At 41.1% G+C, this 15,617-nt stretch overlaps 2 protein-coding genes across 8 annotated transcripts in view; both read left to right on the top strand.

Moving 5' to 3' along the window:
* The first annotated feature begins 98 nt into the window (after nucleotides 1-98).
* Nucleotides 99-7,008, top strand: ABO (ABO, alpha 1-3-N-acetylgalactosaminyltransferase and alpha 1-3-galactosyltransferase). The gene is made up of 4 exons (XM_038374756.2): nucleotides 99-139; nucleotides 890-925; nucleotides 1,374-1,508; nucleotides 5,957-7,008. Exons 2-4 carry the CDS (start codon nucleotides 891-893, stop codon nucleotides 6,642-6,644), a joined length of 858 nt encoding a protein of 285 aa, XP_038230684.2. The 5' UTR covers nucleotides 99-139; nucleotide 890; the 3' UTR covers nucleotides 6,645-7,008.
* A 3,556-nt stretch (nucleotides 7,009-10,564) lies between these two features.
* Nucleotides 10,565-15,617, top strand: part of CCDC180 (coiled-coil domain containing 180) — a 45,698-nt gene continuing 40,645 nt past the window's right edge. For 2 of the 7 annotated variants that reach the window (XM_043498817.1, XM_043498818.1), the window contains exons 1-2: nucleotides 12,192-12,831; nucleotides 13,485-13,678. In XM_043498817.1, the coding sequence (XP_043354752.1) occupies nucleotides 12,763-12,831; nucleotides 13,485-13,678 (263 nt within the window). In that variant the 5' untranslated portion in view covers nucleotides 12,192-12,762. The other 5 variants (XM_038374499.2, XM_043498816.1, XM_043498820.1 and 2 more) reach the window with 5 other exon arrangements.

Raw genomic sequence — 15,617 nt, 5'->3', positions numbered from 1 at the left:
CATAAATTAATTCAATGATTTCTTGGACTAGTTAGTTTCTATTGAATGCTGTCTTTTTGTAAGCCAAACTTCCATTTTTTTTTCTCTATAGCAACCATATCTACCTTCTGGAAGATTTACTACATATTGAATTACCCAGGTAGAACTTTTCATTAGTCTCTTTTAAGTGTTTGAGCGGCTTTCAGAAGAGCTCTGGCATTCCTGAAGGATGATAATCTATGCTTGTGGAACTCCAGTACTCTGTTTTAGCATTGCATTTGTGTATTATGAATCATCAGTACAGCATAATGACACTGAGATTTAGACAAGCTCAGATGTTACCTATCTTTGAAAGCTCTCAGCAGCGATATCATGGATTCTCCTCCCCTCTAAGGATGTTCACATTGTTTGGTTTACACCAGTCTGCACCTCAATTCTCCATAAAGCTCTGCTATTCAAGTTCTGAGCCCCACACACAGCTCTACCAATGTTCTGCATTCCCTACTCGCAAAACTTTTCTACTCCAATCCTGAATGCTCACACCACTTTGCTAATCCACCTCATTCCTAATTTTTAATGCTTCCCCAGAAGCCTCTCATGAGCATAGACTGTCAATCAAGCCACATTGCACAGCGGTTTTGTGATGTAAACCAATATTAGGGACTAGAGAGAGACCACTAAACTTATGTTCATATGTGCCCTGAACCAAGATTTAAACTCAAGTCACCCAGAGGTACAGTAAAGCTAAAACCCTTTCCTTTGGAGGTTTGAGTATGGGTCACTGAGTTCTCAATGGAGCTGATTGGTGGGAATCTTTTATCTGTCTGTAAACTCAAGAAGGATTTTTTAAAGAGCTATGGAAATCTTTCCTTAACTTGAAATCATTTTTGTTTTCCTACTTTTCTTTTAGAATGATTTACACAAAGCCACAGATTCTAAAGCCATCGTAAGTAAAATTAAAAATAAGTGTTTTGTTACATCCAAGATATAGCTAAAATTAAGAGACTAAAATCTGACCAAGAAACTTCCTTAAGGATTTGAATTGGTCTTGCTCTGTGTTAACTTGTGCATACAAAATCTCAGAAACATTTGGGTCTTTATAAAAAGTACAAGCCTGAATGTTTTGTTCAGTTACATCATACATGCTGGGTAGATGCTAGGGCAGGGCAAACATTAATTAGTTGATAGATCCCAGTAACCTGATACATTATATAGCTTTACTGCACCATGTCTTGTGACTTCATGGAGTAGTATATTCTTTATAGCTGTTAGTTATCTATTTTTGAACTTTAACACATGGATCTGATAGTGTCTTTCTACACGTAGGGAAGGCAACTGCCTCCGTATTTCTTACTTCTACAGTGTGATTCTAAAGAAAACTTCCTCTTCCACAGGAGATGTGACGTCCTCGTGATGACTCCATGGTTTGCTCCAATAGTTTGGGAAGGGACCTATAACTCCGAAATCCTGAATGAGCAGTTCCAACAAAGGAATGTCACTGTTGGACTGACAGTGTTTGCTATCAAAAAGTGAGTATGGCTTAATTACAGAACTATGTTAGGTATGAAAGGTGATGTATAACCAATGAAGATGTGGGGGAACCTATTTTTTGTGTAGTGATGGTGTATCCCTTGTTCACCTCACCCTCCCAAGCAGGAGTGTTGTTGGAAGATTGCTGATTGACGTAAAACACAGTACAGTGACAGGGAAAAGACAGGGCTTTTTCAATTTGGTGGAGGAGGAAATTAGGAGGGTCTGGCAGCTGTGAGAAAGGGTCAGATTAAGCTACTTGTTGTGTGTATCAGAGGGAGAGGGACTGGCAGCATTGGCAACCATGGAATTGAGTGATGTACTTTCTTCTTCTCCCTTTGCTCTGGGAACAAAGTTTTTGACTTAGGCTCTGCTGACTTCACGATAGGTGGTCTTCTATCTTCTCTCTCCACTGTTATCTTCTACTTGGGGTGGAATATTTAGAAATACAACCACATAACCGGGCACAGAGAGACATTCTTCAAGAGTCCTCCTTACAAAGGAAGAACTTGACTTTCGTGCTGAGCAGTGCTTTTTCCGATTTGTACATTAAGGAAAATACCTAGCGTGGTTTGTGATGTAGCCAGCTATACAAGCACAGATTAAGGAACTATTTAATAACATTATTGTTTTCCAAAGGCTGTGCATGCTACAACAAAGTCCTTGTTAGTCATGAAGCATAGGTTCAGCCAATGTTTATAAGCGCTATTGCCTGCCAACAGAATTTTTTTGCAAAACATATTCCTAAAGATCAGAAGGACTCCAGATCAAAGTATAGTAAAAGATCATGATTATTTTTCAATTATCATCCTGTTAAGAATGGACCAGTAGGTTTTTACACCTGTGCTGATAAATATTTGTAACAATTTTGCAAGGCTGATTTGGCCACCAGTGAGATGCAACAATGTTGTATATCAATGAGACACAACAAATTAGGCTAGGAAGCAAAGAATACCAGATCTATTTTGAAAATATAGGGCCAATTTTGGAAGATGGAATGAAAGAACTGAAGTTTGAATTTGTCCAGGATCCTGGGTAGGATACTCCTACTCTTGTGAAAAGTTTAATGGGATTGATAATGATTACATGTAATCAGGACTTCAAAAGACAAAACCCCAAGCAACATAACACCCCCCTAACATTATGCTGGCACAATGGTTTATAACTGCTCCAGAAACAATATGAATCAGGGTCTCTTCCCAATAATATCTTGGGGATAAGGCAAGGTGGATTTGATTTAAATCACTAGTCAGGAAGACTAACTTTAATCATGGATTTCTACATAAAAGTGCATTCTTGTTGGTTTTTATAACCTTAATACATATTCTTCACAACTCAGAGACAGATGAGATAGATGAGACCCAAACTGGGTCTCTTTTACGGCCTGCTGCCATTATAGGTTTTCCCTTCTAATGAGAGAATAGTATGGTAGATCTCAAATCAATGAAGGCTACACTCAGAAAGACCTCAAGAATTCTGGAATATGCTGCTCAAACAGTTTTGCTTTTGTTTCTACTGCCTGTTCCTCCCTTCTCATATTTATCTCCAGATTTCTCCTTGTCCAGATCTATTCCACCCCAACAATCTTCTATTCACTGAACTTTTTGAAACTTTGCACTTTTAGAGAGAGGTAAGGGATTGATTCTGTGTACACAAATTTGCAGAGGGACAATAGGGTAGAGGTCTCTTATTTCTCTCCTCTATATATTATTTATTTATTTATTTAAAACATTTTTGTTGTTAACAAGCATGTTACCTCTGGAGACACAAATCCACAGTTTGAGAACTGCAAAACTAAGCATCTCTCACAGTATCTTCTAGATTTAGCACTGAGTCCCATTGGCTAGATAGAAAGATTAACCTAAATAATCTATACAGAAGCCCCTGGAACCCCATAATCCCTAATTGGTCCCTAATCCATGAACTATTGAAACTCATTTACAAAACTTTTCTTAAACATTACATGAATTAGAATGTATAATCCCTATTCCATGATGAGAAACAGCTGAGCTTGAATTAATATGCAAACTAGATACCATTAACTTGGGTTTGAATAGAGACTGGGAGTGGCTGGCTCATTACACATATTGAATCTATATCCCCATGTTAAGTATCCTCACACCTTCTTGTCAAATGTCTAAATGGGCCATCTTGATTATCACTACAAAAGTTTTTTTCTCCTGCTGATAATAGCTCATCTTAATTAATTAGCCTCTTACAGTTTGTAGTCAACTTCCACCTTCTCTGTATGTATATATATATATCTCTTCTTAGTATATGTTCCATTCTACTCATCCGATGAAGTGGGCTTTAGCCCACAAAAGCTTATGGTCTAATAAATTTGTTTGTCTCTAAGGTGCCACAAGTACTCCTGTTCTTTTTGCGGATACAGACTAACAGGGCTGCTACTCTCTGTCATTTGAGCTATAATGTATCTTAATTAAAACTATATTTAGATAGGTTTTTATCCCTCAAAAAGTATTTTATCAAAAAATCAGGTTTAAATAAAACAATGTTTTTTAATTTTTTAAAATGATTTTATCCACCCTGAAATAAGGAGCATATTTATACCCTTATTTTTGGAGGGGGAGGGGGATTCCTAAAGGATTCCTGAGGCACCTTCATGTTTTCTTGTTCTGAGAAATGGGCTTAATTAAAAATGCTTAGTTTTGAATCAGAAATCAGTAATTTCAAGCAAGGCTAAATATATTGCGGAAGGGTCTCCTGGCCCACCAAACTGCATGTAGCCACTAGCTGGCATTGGAAATGTCGATGAATGAAAAATTACAAACTTCACTCTTTTCAGAGTGGTAGCCGTGTTAGACTGTATCAGCAAAAAGAGCTGTATATCTGTTTACTGTATAAACAGCAGCCAAACAAGGACAAAGATCAATAGGATGTTTCTCATTCACTAGTACTGGGCTTTAAAGGGGCTAGGCATATACATGACAAATGAAGTTGATGTTACTTTCTAACTGCGTACAACTTTCATGTTGATCTCTCCCATAGTGAAATGAAGGGGGTTTGGATATTTGCTATGAAACCTTGTAAATGCCCCCTCACTCCTGTTGGGTTGAGTTGAATTCTGTAAGATGGTAGTGCCTCAACAGGCCCCTCTACTCTTGAGGGGGTTTGATGGATTTTTTTCTAGAGGCTCCTTTGCTGGCCCTCTCCACTACTTTGGCAGGATAAGGATCCTGAGTGCTGTTGGTCATAGTGCCCTGGCTGTTTCCCAATCATTGATGTCAAACCGCTGCCAGAGATCTTGGCTCATAGCTGGCTGTGTGGGGAGCAGCTCTTGTAACATGCGTTACACCTGCTGAAGTTATTTGCAGGTCAGTTGAAATAGCAGGTAACGAGGCAGAACACCTTTGAAATGCAGCTGCACCTGGGCTGCCCAGGAAAGTCATGCTTGGCTGGTACATGGAGCTGGAATGTGAGCGTGACAGAGAAAACTCTCATTTTCACTGCAAGGCTGGCTAAGTAGCAACATAGGCCCAATCCTGAGAGGTGCTGCGTGCCCTTATCTCTCACTGAAGTTAATGGAGTTAAAGATATTCAGTAACTCTCAGGAGATGATCAGTACCTTGCTTTGAAAGTCCCTAGAGCCACAGGTTCAAATTCAGGCAGGATACAGGTCAGCTCTTCATCCTTCCCAGGTAGACTCCCTTCTTGGCAGTTCGGGAGGGACAAAGTGGCATGGTGTCTATGGTTCATTTCTAAGCACTTCCACATGTGTTCATGGGAAGACCGCTCATGTGATCACCGCAGTACCTAAGACCACACATGCTCCTGCAGCCTGGATTCCATGAGAGTCATGTGCAATGCCCTCAACAGCTGAATGTGGCTCAAGAGATGAAGGTGGATGATCGTCAATATTTGGAAGGAAATAATCCTAACCAGGAAACTAGCAACAAGTATTTTAAAAAACACTGTTTCTGACTAAAATAGATTCTTTTTGTTGTTCTTGAGCATTATCAATTCCTGCTTGCAACAAAACCCATTAGGTGGAGTCACAGTTATTTGTTACTTCTTAATAGGAATCTTATATCAATTGGCTATTTTCATAGGAGAGAAAAACACACAGCTTTGATCATCAAAGGTGCTTTACAAACTGTGTAGGAATTGGTTTATCTTCCCCTAGATAAATAACAACAAAAGCTAAAATCCAAGATCCCTCTTGTGAGTTCAACCATGTCGTTAGCCCCCATCAGTCCTTTCACTGCCTCTTGTCTTTTTCCACACTAAGTTCAGAATCCTCATCCTTCAAGATTCTTTACAACTCTGCTCCTTCTTACACTTCCCCCATTTCCCCCATTTACTTCCTCTTCTGCATACCCTATGGGTCTCCCTGATCCTTTCACTTTGTTGCTCCCTGTGTCGCCTTCTTCCAGTCTTCTGCCACAGTGCCTTTTATTTCTAATAGATAATTTCTCTTTTTTTCTAGGTACGTAGTCTTCCTCAAGAAATTTTTAGAAACTGCAGAGATGTACTTTATGGTTGGACATAGGGTGAACTATTACATTTTCACAGACAGACCAGAAGAAGTTCCTAAAATTGCACTCAAAGAAGGAAGGAATATAGTGGTTCTGCAAGTCCAAAATTACCCTAGGTGGCAAGAAATCTCTATGCGACGAATGGAAATGATCAACTACTTCTCTCAGCAGCAGTTCATTAATGAGGTCAGCTACCTTGTGTGTGTTGATGTAGACATGAGGTTTAATGACCAAGTTGGAGTGGAGATCCTGAGCAACTTGTTTGGCACACTACACCCAGGTTTCTACGCCGCAGAGCGTCAGTCTTTCACCTATGAACGTCGACCTGTTTCTCAAGCTTATGTGCCCAGAGATGAGGGTGACTTCTACTATGCCGGAGGCTTTTTTGGAGGAACAGTAATGGAGGTTTACAAACTGACCAAGAAATGCCATGAAGCTATCATGGTGGACAAAGCCAATGGAATTGAGGCAATCTGGCAAGAAGAGAGTCACTTAAACAAGTATTTTGTTTACCACAAACCAACCAAAATACTTTCTCCAGAATACCTGTGGGATGACAATCTAGGTAGGCGAGAGATCCTTAAGAAAAGAAGGTTTCTTGCTGTACCAAAGAACCATGCTGCAATCAGAAATAAATGAAGTTTATCTCAGACTGTTCTTAGTACGAACTAATATGACTGATATTGTAGGTTTCCTTGATGAAAATATACAGACAATTGGTAAAGCTCTGTAACTTTTTTTTGACAACCCCAGTATTTCTGGATATGGGAATGGTTTGCAAGATGACACTATGTTACCATTAGGATAGTTTGCTGATTCCAACCATTTCCTTGCCAAAAATATATTGGTATTTCTCTGCAATAGACCTGTACCAGCACTAGGTTGTGTCTAGTGTTGGGGAAATATAGAGAGACTTGTAGATTCAGATGCTTATTCAAACCACTCTTGGCTGGACATCTGATGCAAAGAAGCTTTCATGAGACTTCCAATGCTTCCTGGTTTTATTTGGGTCAGAAACATAAGAGACATTTTGTTGTTTGTATTTGTTACTAAAGCCAAAATCTCTGTATGGCTGTGTTTACAAAATATTAAATTAACTAGAGTTTTTGCTCTTCAAAAAAAAAAAATTCCCCCAATCTGTAGGATACTTATAATGCATCTCAAGGTTCCGCTGCTTCCATTCTTGTGGTGCCCTCCGCCTTGCAAAATACCCTTGAAATGAAATAATCATGTGTCTCGACCATCTGGATCCATCTTTTCAATCTCAGCTGTCCCAGAATGATCTAATTTATAATGAAGAAAGCTCAGGGTTATCAGATCTATTTTTAATTAATTTTCTTTCCTGAAGGACACAGAACTATGGTTAAAAGACCTTAGCTTCTTGGGGAGAGATGGCTGGAGAAGTATCATAATGGAAAGCAAGGTTTCAGAGAAGCAGCCGTGTTAGTCTGTATTCTCAAAAAGAAAAGGAGTACTTGTGGCACCTTAGAGACTAACAAATTTATTTGAGCATAAGCTTTCGTGAGCTACAGCTCATGCATCCGATGAAGTGAGCTGTAGCTCACGAAAGCTTATGCTCAAATAAATTTGTTAGTCTCTAAGGTGCCACAAGTACTCCTTTTCTTAATGGAAAGCAACTCCACCTGCTATTGGCAGAGCTCCTAATACCTCACAAATCTTTGGGCCCCCAAAAGACAGACGTTGCCTCTCTGTACCAAAGTTTGCTTAACGAATGTCAGGAAAAGAAACCAAATGAGTCTCAGCTGGATAACAGTATGTGTCAGAATAAAATGACTGGTAAAGCCCTCTTAAGCACCAAATTCTGCGTCCAGTTACGATCTATTAGTCTGTCTTGGTTTTTTAAATAGCACCTATCAGCATGTTATCTATGAAGATGGATTTGCAGGTTGTAACAGAGAGAGAATTTTTTCCTCAATGTCACTTGTAGAAGGGAATTAAAGTTGCTTGAACAGAAATGTTGGAAGATTTTGATCCTCACAAAAAGGTCTGTTCAATTTATTTCCCTGTAGTGGATGTTCTAATTGAAAATGGGAAGATCAGCTAAGGAAGAGGCAAAAACAAGACTTGCCCAATTCTGCTCCCATTTAAGTCAATACAAGTTTTGTTGGTGACCTCAGTAGACAGATATATATAAAATACACACTCCCCAGGGTACAATTGAGTTTCTCAGTACATTCAAGGTGTGTCTTTGTACATTCACTGGCGACCTGGAATGCGCTGTCATACTAATTAAATGATTTATTGGGGGAGTGGGCAAATGCAAGTGATTAAAGTACAAATAAACCTGAGCGGCAGGAGCATCTAGTAATCTGAGTAGAGGCCTGGGAGCCAAAACCATCTGCAGTCACCTGAACGGCTGTACTTATTATAACTTCCTTCTGGCCCAAAAAACGTCATTTAGATTTGTATTATCCTTGAATCCTTGTCAATAATTAAGTGTCTTGCAAAACATTAAAATTTCTGCTCCTATTGATCTATGATTAAGGCTGATCCAGCAGAAAGTTACATTTCCTTCACACTGGTCCCCACGTAGGTTTCAATTAGTGCATGGGCCTTGACAAAACAGACTGCTGCTGGAGACTCCTGGAGCCACACTGGCCCACATGTTTTGGACCATCCCAGGACACAATTTGTTTGGCTAGAATAGGTATGGAAATTAATATGATAGTGGCTACATGTCCAAAAATTACCTCCCAGAACTGTGTTTTGGAAATGCTCTAACTCACAGGAAGTTTGGTTTTCTAGATCAATGATCGCAGCCAAACAGCTTTTTGCTTAGATAGAAAAGCAAATTGCTTCTGAGGATAGAAGCTTGGCACAGTAATATGGGGACTTGGAACCAAAAAAAAAAAAAAAGATAATGTTTTGGAGAAGAGGGACCTCAGACAAATTTGAAAAGATTTGGTGAATTTTTTGAAACCTGTGATTAATTCCTAGTGAATGGAAACCAAGATGTCACTCTTCTTTCCTCTCCCTGCCCCATTTCCTTCTCCTTTCTCTCTCTGCCCATTCCTTTATTTTTCAGTTTTCTGCCTCCCCTTATTTAGCAGTGGGGGGGAAATAGAAATTTGTCAATAAAATATAAATTAAAATACTTCTGAATTCTAATCCTGGCTCTGATATTTTCCACTGTGCCTCAGTTTTCCCATCAACAAAATGGAAATAATAATAGTCACTGTTTGTAAAGTGCTAGGTAGCTACTGTCATTAGTTATTAGTCTATCAAAAGTTTTACGCAGACTGTGAATGGCAAAGAAAATATGCTCATTTTTTCCCAACAAGCAGAACTTTTTATAAGTGAATTTCATACTGGTGGAAGCTGCTGTCTTGGCAGCCTTGAAAACTGAAGACTCCTTCCTATTCACACAAGTACTTACAGAGGTGGCAGCAGTACAAGCTTCTACCAAATTGCTTCATGTATCAGAGTGGCAGCTGTGTGAGTCTGAATGTTATAATTCTTTACACTATCAGACGCTCGTTCAGCTGCACATCTACCAATGTGATATATGTCATCATGTGCCAGCAATGCCCCTCTGCCATGTACATTGGCCAAACCAGTCTCTACGTAAAAGAATAAATGGACTCAAATCAGACGTCAAGAATTATAACATTAAAAAAACAGTTGGAGAACACTTCAATCTCCCTGCTTTCTCGATTACAGGCCTAAGTCACAATTCTACAACCAAAAACCTTCAAAAACAGACTGCAACGAGAGACTGCTGAATTGGAATTAATTTGCAAACTGGCCACCGTTAAATTAGGCTTGAATAAAGACTGGGAGTGGATGGGTCATTTCACAAAGTAAAATTATTTTCCCATGCTTATTTTCCCCCTACTATTACTCACACCTTCTTTCAGAGTAGCAGCCGTGTTAGTCTGTATTCGCAAAAAAGAAAAGGAGGACTTGTGGCACCTTAGAAACTAACACATTTATTTGAGCATAAGCTTTCGTGAGCTACAGCATTCCACCAAATGCATCCGATGAAGTGAGCTGTAGCTCACGAAAGCTTATGCTCAAATAAATGTGTTAGTCTCTAAGGTGCCACAAGTCCTCCTTTTCACACATTCTTGTCAACTGTTGAAAATGGGCCATCCTGATTATGACTACCAAAGATTTTTTTTCTCTGGCTGATAACAACTCACCTATTATTACTATTCCGCTTGTTCTAGTTGGTATGGCAACACCCATTGTTTCATGTTCTCTGTGTGTGTATATATATCTTCCTACTGTATTTTCCACTGCATGTATGGGATGAAGTGGGCTTTAGTCCACGAAAGCTGATGCTCAAATAAATTTGTTAGTCTCTAAAGTGCCACAAGTCCTCCTTGTTCTTTTTTGCTTCACGTCTGTGACTCAAAGCCAGAGTCGTGGAGTCCATGTGGCGTAAATGCGGTTCAGACTCAGTGGATCATTCGGTTCTTGGCCTCTGCTGAGACCTGTTGGTGCCTCAGGTAACACTGGTCCACTGGCCCTGAGACCAGTACCGCCTTTCCCAGAGGCCACTGAGCAACCAGCAAATGGCATCAGCTGGGGAGGGGGGGCAGCGGGGCCCAGAGGGACGACGCAAGCCTCAGCCCGCCTCCCTGCGTTGCCCCGGCAACAGGCAGCCGCCCGTGAACGCGTGCCGGAGTTTCCCGGTTCTCGCGAGAAGAGGAGCTCTCGCGCGCTCTCTGTTTCCTGCCCCTGGGGTTACCATGGCGACTAGGAGACTCTTGGCCTAGCCGGGAAGCTGCGCTGCGAGGCTATGCAGGTTGTAGGGTGCTTGCGAGATTACCCGCCCGCGTCCTGCTGTGGGGAGGGGTGCTGAGGAGAGTGACCCCCTATCTCTGCTGGGGCGAACGGGTAGCGTGTGCCCCGCTCTGGTCCTGCCCGGGGGTTGGTACAATTCCCGCCCCGTCGCCATCTCATAGCGTCAGAACCTCGCTGCTTCTCATTTCTCTGAGCCACAAGCCCAGTTCATGCCACTCGAGCGCTAGCGGCCTCCCCCCATTTCACAGAATCAGAGAGTGTCAGGGTTGGAAGGGGCCTCAGGAGGTCATCTACTCCCACCCCCTGCTCAAAGCAGGACGGGTCCCCAACTAAACCATCCCAGCCAGGGCTTGCTCAAGCCTGACCTTAAAAACTTCTCAGCAAAGGTGCAAGAGCCCGAGGCGAGAGGTGTCTGGCTCAGGGGGGAAATTGCACCGTGGGAAGAGCGTTCTTGCGTGTGGGTGTGTATCACTCGGGCTGCGTGATGTTCACGCCCTCTCCTCTATGACTCGTGCAGGCCTCTGACGTATCCTAACGGAACCAAAAGGAAGGCACCACTGACGCACCGAACTCGCCGACTGCGATGTGGTTTGATCGCTTATTTAAGAAATGTGAACATGTCCTAACCCGCAAGAGCTGCTGGGCCATCAGGGCAGATCAGCCAGGCTCTGCTGTCCAGAATCTAGGTTATGGAATCACCTATCAGAGGGGTAGCCGTGTTAGTCTGGATCTGTAAAAGCGGCAGAGTCCTGTGGCACCTTATAGACTAACACGTATTGGAGCATAAGCTTTCGTGGGTGAATACATCCGATGAAGTGGGTATTCACCCACGAAAGCTTATGCTCCAATATGTGTTAGTCTGTAAGGTACCACAGGACCCTTTGTAGGTTATGGAAGAAACACACTGCCAAATCACAGCTGTGGTCTTCATTAATAGCTTCTTGGATGGTCATCATCACTGTTTTTTGAGTGTCTGTAGGTAGAAGCTTTGCGTAACTTTTCTCTTAAAGCCCTGATCTTGCAGATCCTAGTGCCTGGGCGGATCCCCATCATTTCAATGAGACTATGCAGGCACAGGGATCCACTCTCATGAAGTCACTTGCAGGATCAGGGCCTAAGTAATTATTTTTTTTAAAAGCTTTCAGTAAGGAACAATATTTCTCTGCAACGGGGTGATGGCAACTCAGTTTTTAATTTCACTGACTTCAAAATATGTCTGTTTCTTAGTGTGTTTTTAACAGTTTGTCTTGAGTTTTTAAAAAAGAATTAAAAATGTATAAGCTTTTCTGTTCCCCTGTTTATTAAAAAGAAAAGGAGTACTTGTGGCACCTTAGAGACTAACAAATTTATTAGAGCATGTGAGCTGTAGCTCACGAAAGCTTATGCTCTAATAAATTTGTTAGTCTCTAAGGTGCCACAAGTACTCCTTTTCTTTTTGCGAATGCAGACTAACACGGCTGCTACTCTGAAACCTGTTTATTAAGGGTCTTTCAAAGACAAAACTGCCTACAACCAGAAACCCAAATCCATCCCTGTGCCAATGCTGGGCTTAAATTTAGGGACTGGGAGAGGCAATGAGGACAAGGTGCTTTTCCTATCCTGGGGGCTGCCTGGGATTGCCCTGATGCCTGGTACAGATTAGAGAACCATGAAAGTTGCCCCAATTTGCTTGCCTGCTGGAATAACCATTGTGGTGTGTTGCAGAATAGCTAGGTGGTAGGCAAGTCCACACCCCACCTAGGCAGTCCTGTCAAATGCACAAAGTAAAGAAACCACCAATTTTTTACATCTTTAAGTTATAGTAATTGTAGTGTGTATTTATAATGATATAGAGGTGCAAAATTTTCAGACCGATGTCTAATTCTAAAGTTGATGGTGTCCTTTTAAAGATTTAATTCTCATGCCTCCCTCTCTCTTGTGCCCTCTCCCCCAAGTTGGTAGCAGGAGATTGTTCTGCAAACAAACCAAGAACTGAGGACTTTGCAACATGGTGCTGGTGGGAGCAGTACGTGTTGTCCCCAGTGGGAAAATCTACAGGCAGATCTTCGATGATGAGGTACAGGAACATCAGAGTCTAAGCCAAATTTACTGTTTTGTTCCTGCAGTTGTGAATTCAGTGGAGTTAGACCAGAGATTAATTTGGACCTTTTGGATTTTTGGTTTGTTAGCAGAAAATAATTTTAATATCGTCAGAGTGCCCTCCCCAACAAACCCTTTAAGGTCCTGCTATGTGTCTTTTGAACCTCAGAATGTATTTGCCAAAGCCAAAATTTGCTATGTTAATGACCTGGCAATGATGGATAAATTCAGAGGTTTAGTTTGCCAGACTCAGAAGGATTTGGCTAGTGTACACAGCTCGTTTAATTTTTAAAAGGAAAATCAGCATGGCTTAGTGGTTGGAGCATGGGACTTGAAGTCAGGGTTATGTAATTTCTGTTCCTGACTCTGCCACTGACTTGCTGTGTGACCTTACGCAAGTCATATAACCTTTCTTTGCCTCTGTTTCCCCATCTGTTAAAAGAGGGATGTTCTTGCTCATTTTGTAAAGAACCTCGGATGAAAGATGTTATGTAAATGCAAAGAATTGTTTATTACTTTATCTCCTATTCAGCCACTTTTACCCCATTGTTTTCAGTGCAGCTTCTTTGATCTTCTCTGCCTTCAGTGAATTACTGAGAATTTTAACACCTTGATTATGTTTCTATGAAGGTGCACTTAGTACGCTCTCTGGAGGAAGTGAGAAACAAGGCAAAGCAACACAAGTTTCCTATGAACAGTGGAAGGATTCCTGTAGTTAGGGACTTGGAAATGTGTGCTGGTAAAGGATTGTTATCTCATCGCCAGCAGAAATGGGTTGAGGGAATGCCCAATGATGACTTCACTGAAAACCCAGTGTTGTACAGGTATAGATTGGAAGTATACATTTATAATTATATCTGGTTATGGGTTGGGTTAAACCTCTTTGAAACTAGTGGGTATCACAGCCAACCTTCATTATTGATAAATGTAAGAAACAGTTAAGCTCCTTTATGGAACCAGCTGAAACAATAGCAGCTTCCACCCAGAACAAAGGCACATGTCACGACCCAAAGTAAAGGCACATGTGGGTGGAGGGCTGTCACTAGCTATTGTTTGGTGGAAGTGTGTGTCTCTGTCTTTGTGAGAGGGGAAAAAAAAGAAACAACAGAGAAGCTGGGAGAGAAACCACAGAAAGCCAAGGATGCAGCCAGAGCAAGCACTGGGAATGTGGCCCTGAGAAAGGCCTAGAAAGAGAACTTTTGGTCTAAGTGCTAACTGGAAAGGGGCTTGGAACTGTGAGTAAAGAAACTGTCACCTGCTGCGTTGAGGGAAACAGGACTTTGTACATCATTTGTAAATAAACAGGATTGCATCCAAAAAAGACCTGACTCCAACATCAATTTCTCCTCCAAACCAAAACAACCCACTAGATCCCAAATTTTGGCCCTAGCTACTTGGGTCAAAAAGGGGTAACAATATGTATTATGACTAGGGGCAGTGAGATTTGGCATTGAACTGAAAGCTAGGAACTCCCTGAATTTTAATTGTGGTTCTGGCAATAACTCCCTCTGTAGCATTGGGAAAATTACTCAACCTCCATGTGACTCAGTTTTCCTAGCTATGAAGAGGGGTAATATTGGCCTACTGCACATGGATTTGCGAGGATAAATTAGTCAATGTTTGTAGAAGGCTGCATATTATGGTTTTCATTTTTAAAAGGTATTGTACTACTTCTTTGTTTAAAATGGTCTAGAATATTTTACTACTATTGTACTACTATCTTTGTTTAAAATGGTCTAGAACTAGCACAATTTTCATTGGTCTTTAAATTGCATTTATTTTTAGAAAAGTGACTGTAAAAAGGGTCCATTGCTAAATAGATTAGCATCTTGTATGCCTTTAAGTCTGATTCACCTATTAATTACAAACAAAATTCTACTCCTGTTAGACCATAGGTGTAGATCAGCTTTGGAAGAATGAAAATAGCCTGTTCTGCTTCATGCATCCTCAGCAAAGAGTCTGCTAAGTTCTAATTGCAGAATCGTTATTAACAGTCAAGATGTAAGAGGGAGAGAAATCATAGTTGGATTTGCAGATCCTAGGTGGCCTTTGCAATGAGCAAAATAATCTTTGAACTTGTAAAGTAAGAATATTGTATCTGGAAAATCACTGAATGAGAACAAATATGCTGTTCAGTGTGTAACCATAGACATGACCAGAAGTGGAAGTAAAATTGAAATCCAAGTTATACAAAGGTGATACCTGCATTAACAGAACTGACACATTTTAAACCCCCCATGAAAGGTTTCTGTCTCCAATGCATTTGTAAAACATGTGAGAGATGTTTCTGCTGGCAAATATCTGTTATCTGTGAGGAAAGTCAGATCTGTCCTAATTGAGAATTGGTCATAGCTCTCATAGCAGAACACGAGAAGATGATAGTTTTAAAAGTGATGCAAACAGTCCATCCAACTAATGTTTTCTTTTTGTCTCATTTTGCTGTAGAGTCCCTGTAGTATTCATTCTGAGAACAACCACATAGAGGAATCATAGAATATCAGGGTTGGAAGGGACCTGAGGAGGTCATCTAGTCCAACCCCCTGCTCAAAGCAGGACCAAGCCCCAATTTTTGCCCCAGATCCCTGAATGGCCCCCTCAGGGATTGAACTCATAACCCTGGATTTAGCAGGCCAATGCTCAAACCACTGAGCTATCCCTCCCCCCAACATTGTGCCCCACTGACTGGAAGAGTCAGAGGGCAGAAAAATGTTCTAGTTTCAAGTACTTTTGCCTAAAGCTTGCCTTATTTTTTGCAGATTGCCT

Source organism: Dermochelys coriacea, chromosome 16 (assembly GCF_009764565.3).
Source record: "Dermochelys coriacea isolate rDerCor1 chromosome 16, rDerCor1.pri.v4, whole genome shotgun sequence".
Lineage (NCBI taxonomy): Eukaryota > Metazoa > Chordata > Testudines > Dermochelyidae > Dermochelys > Dermochelys coriacea.
Note: the sequence above shows the minus strand (reverse complement) of the source record. Positions and strands in the feature narration are given on the sequence as shown.

Bases quoted from the DNA above. Each gene is read 5' to 3' on its own strand.
- ABO (XM_038374756.2), top strand. From the start codon at position 891: ATGATTTACACAAAGCCACAGATTCTAAAGCCATC. The intron at 926-1,373 runs GTAAGTAAAATT...CCTCTTCCACAG, and splicing joins CCACAGATTCTAAAGCCATC to GAGATGTGACGTCCTCGTGA. The intron at 1,509-5,956 runs GTGAGTATGGCT...CTTTTTTTCTAG, and splicing joins ACAGTGTTTGCTATCAAAAA to GTACGTAGTCTTCCTCAAGA.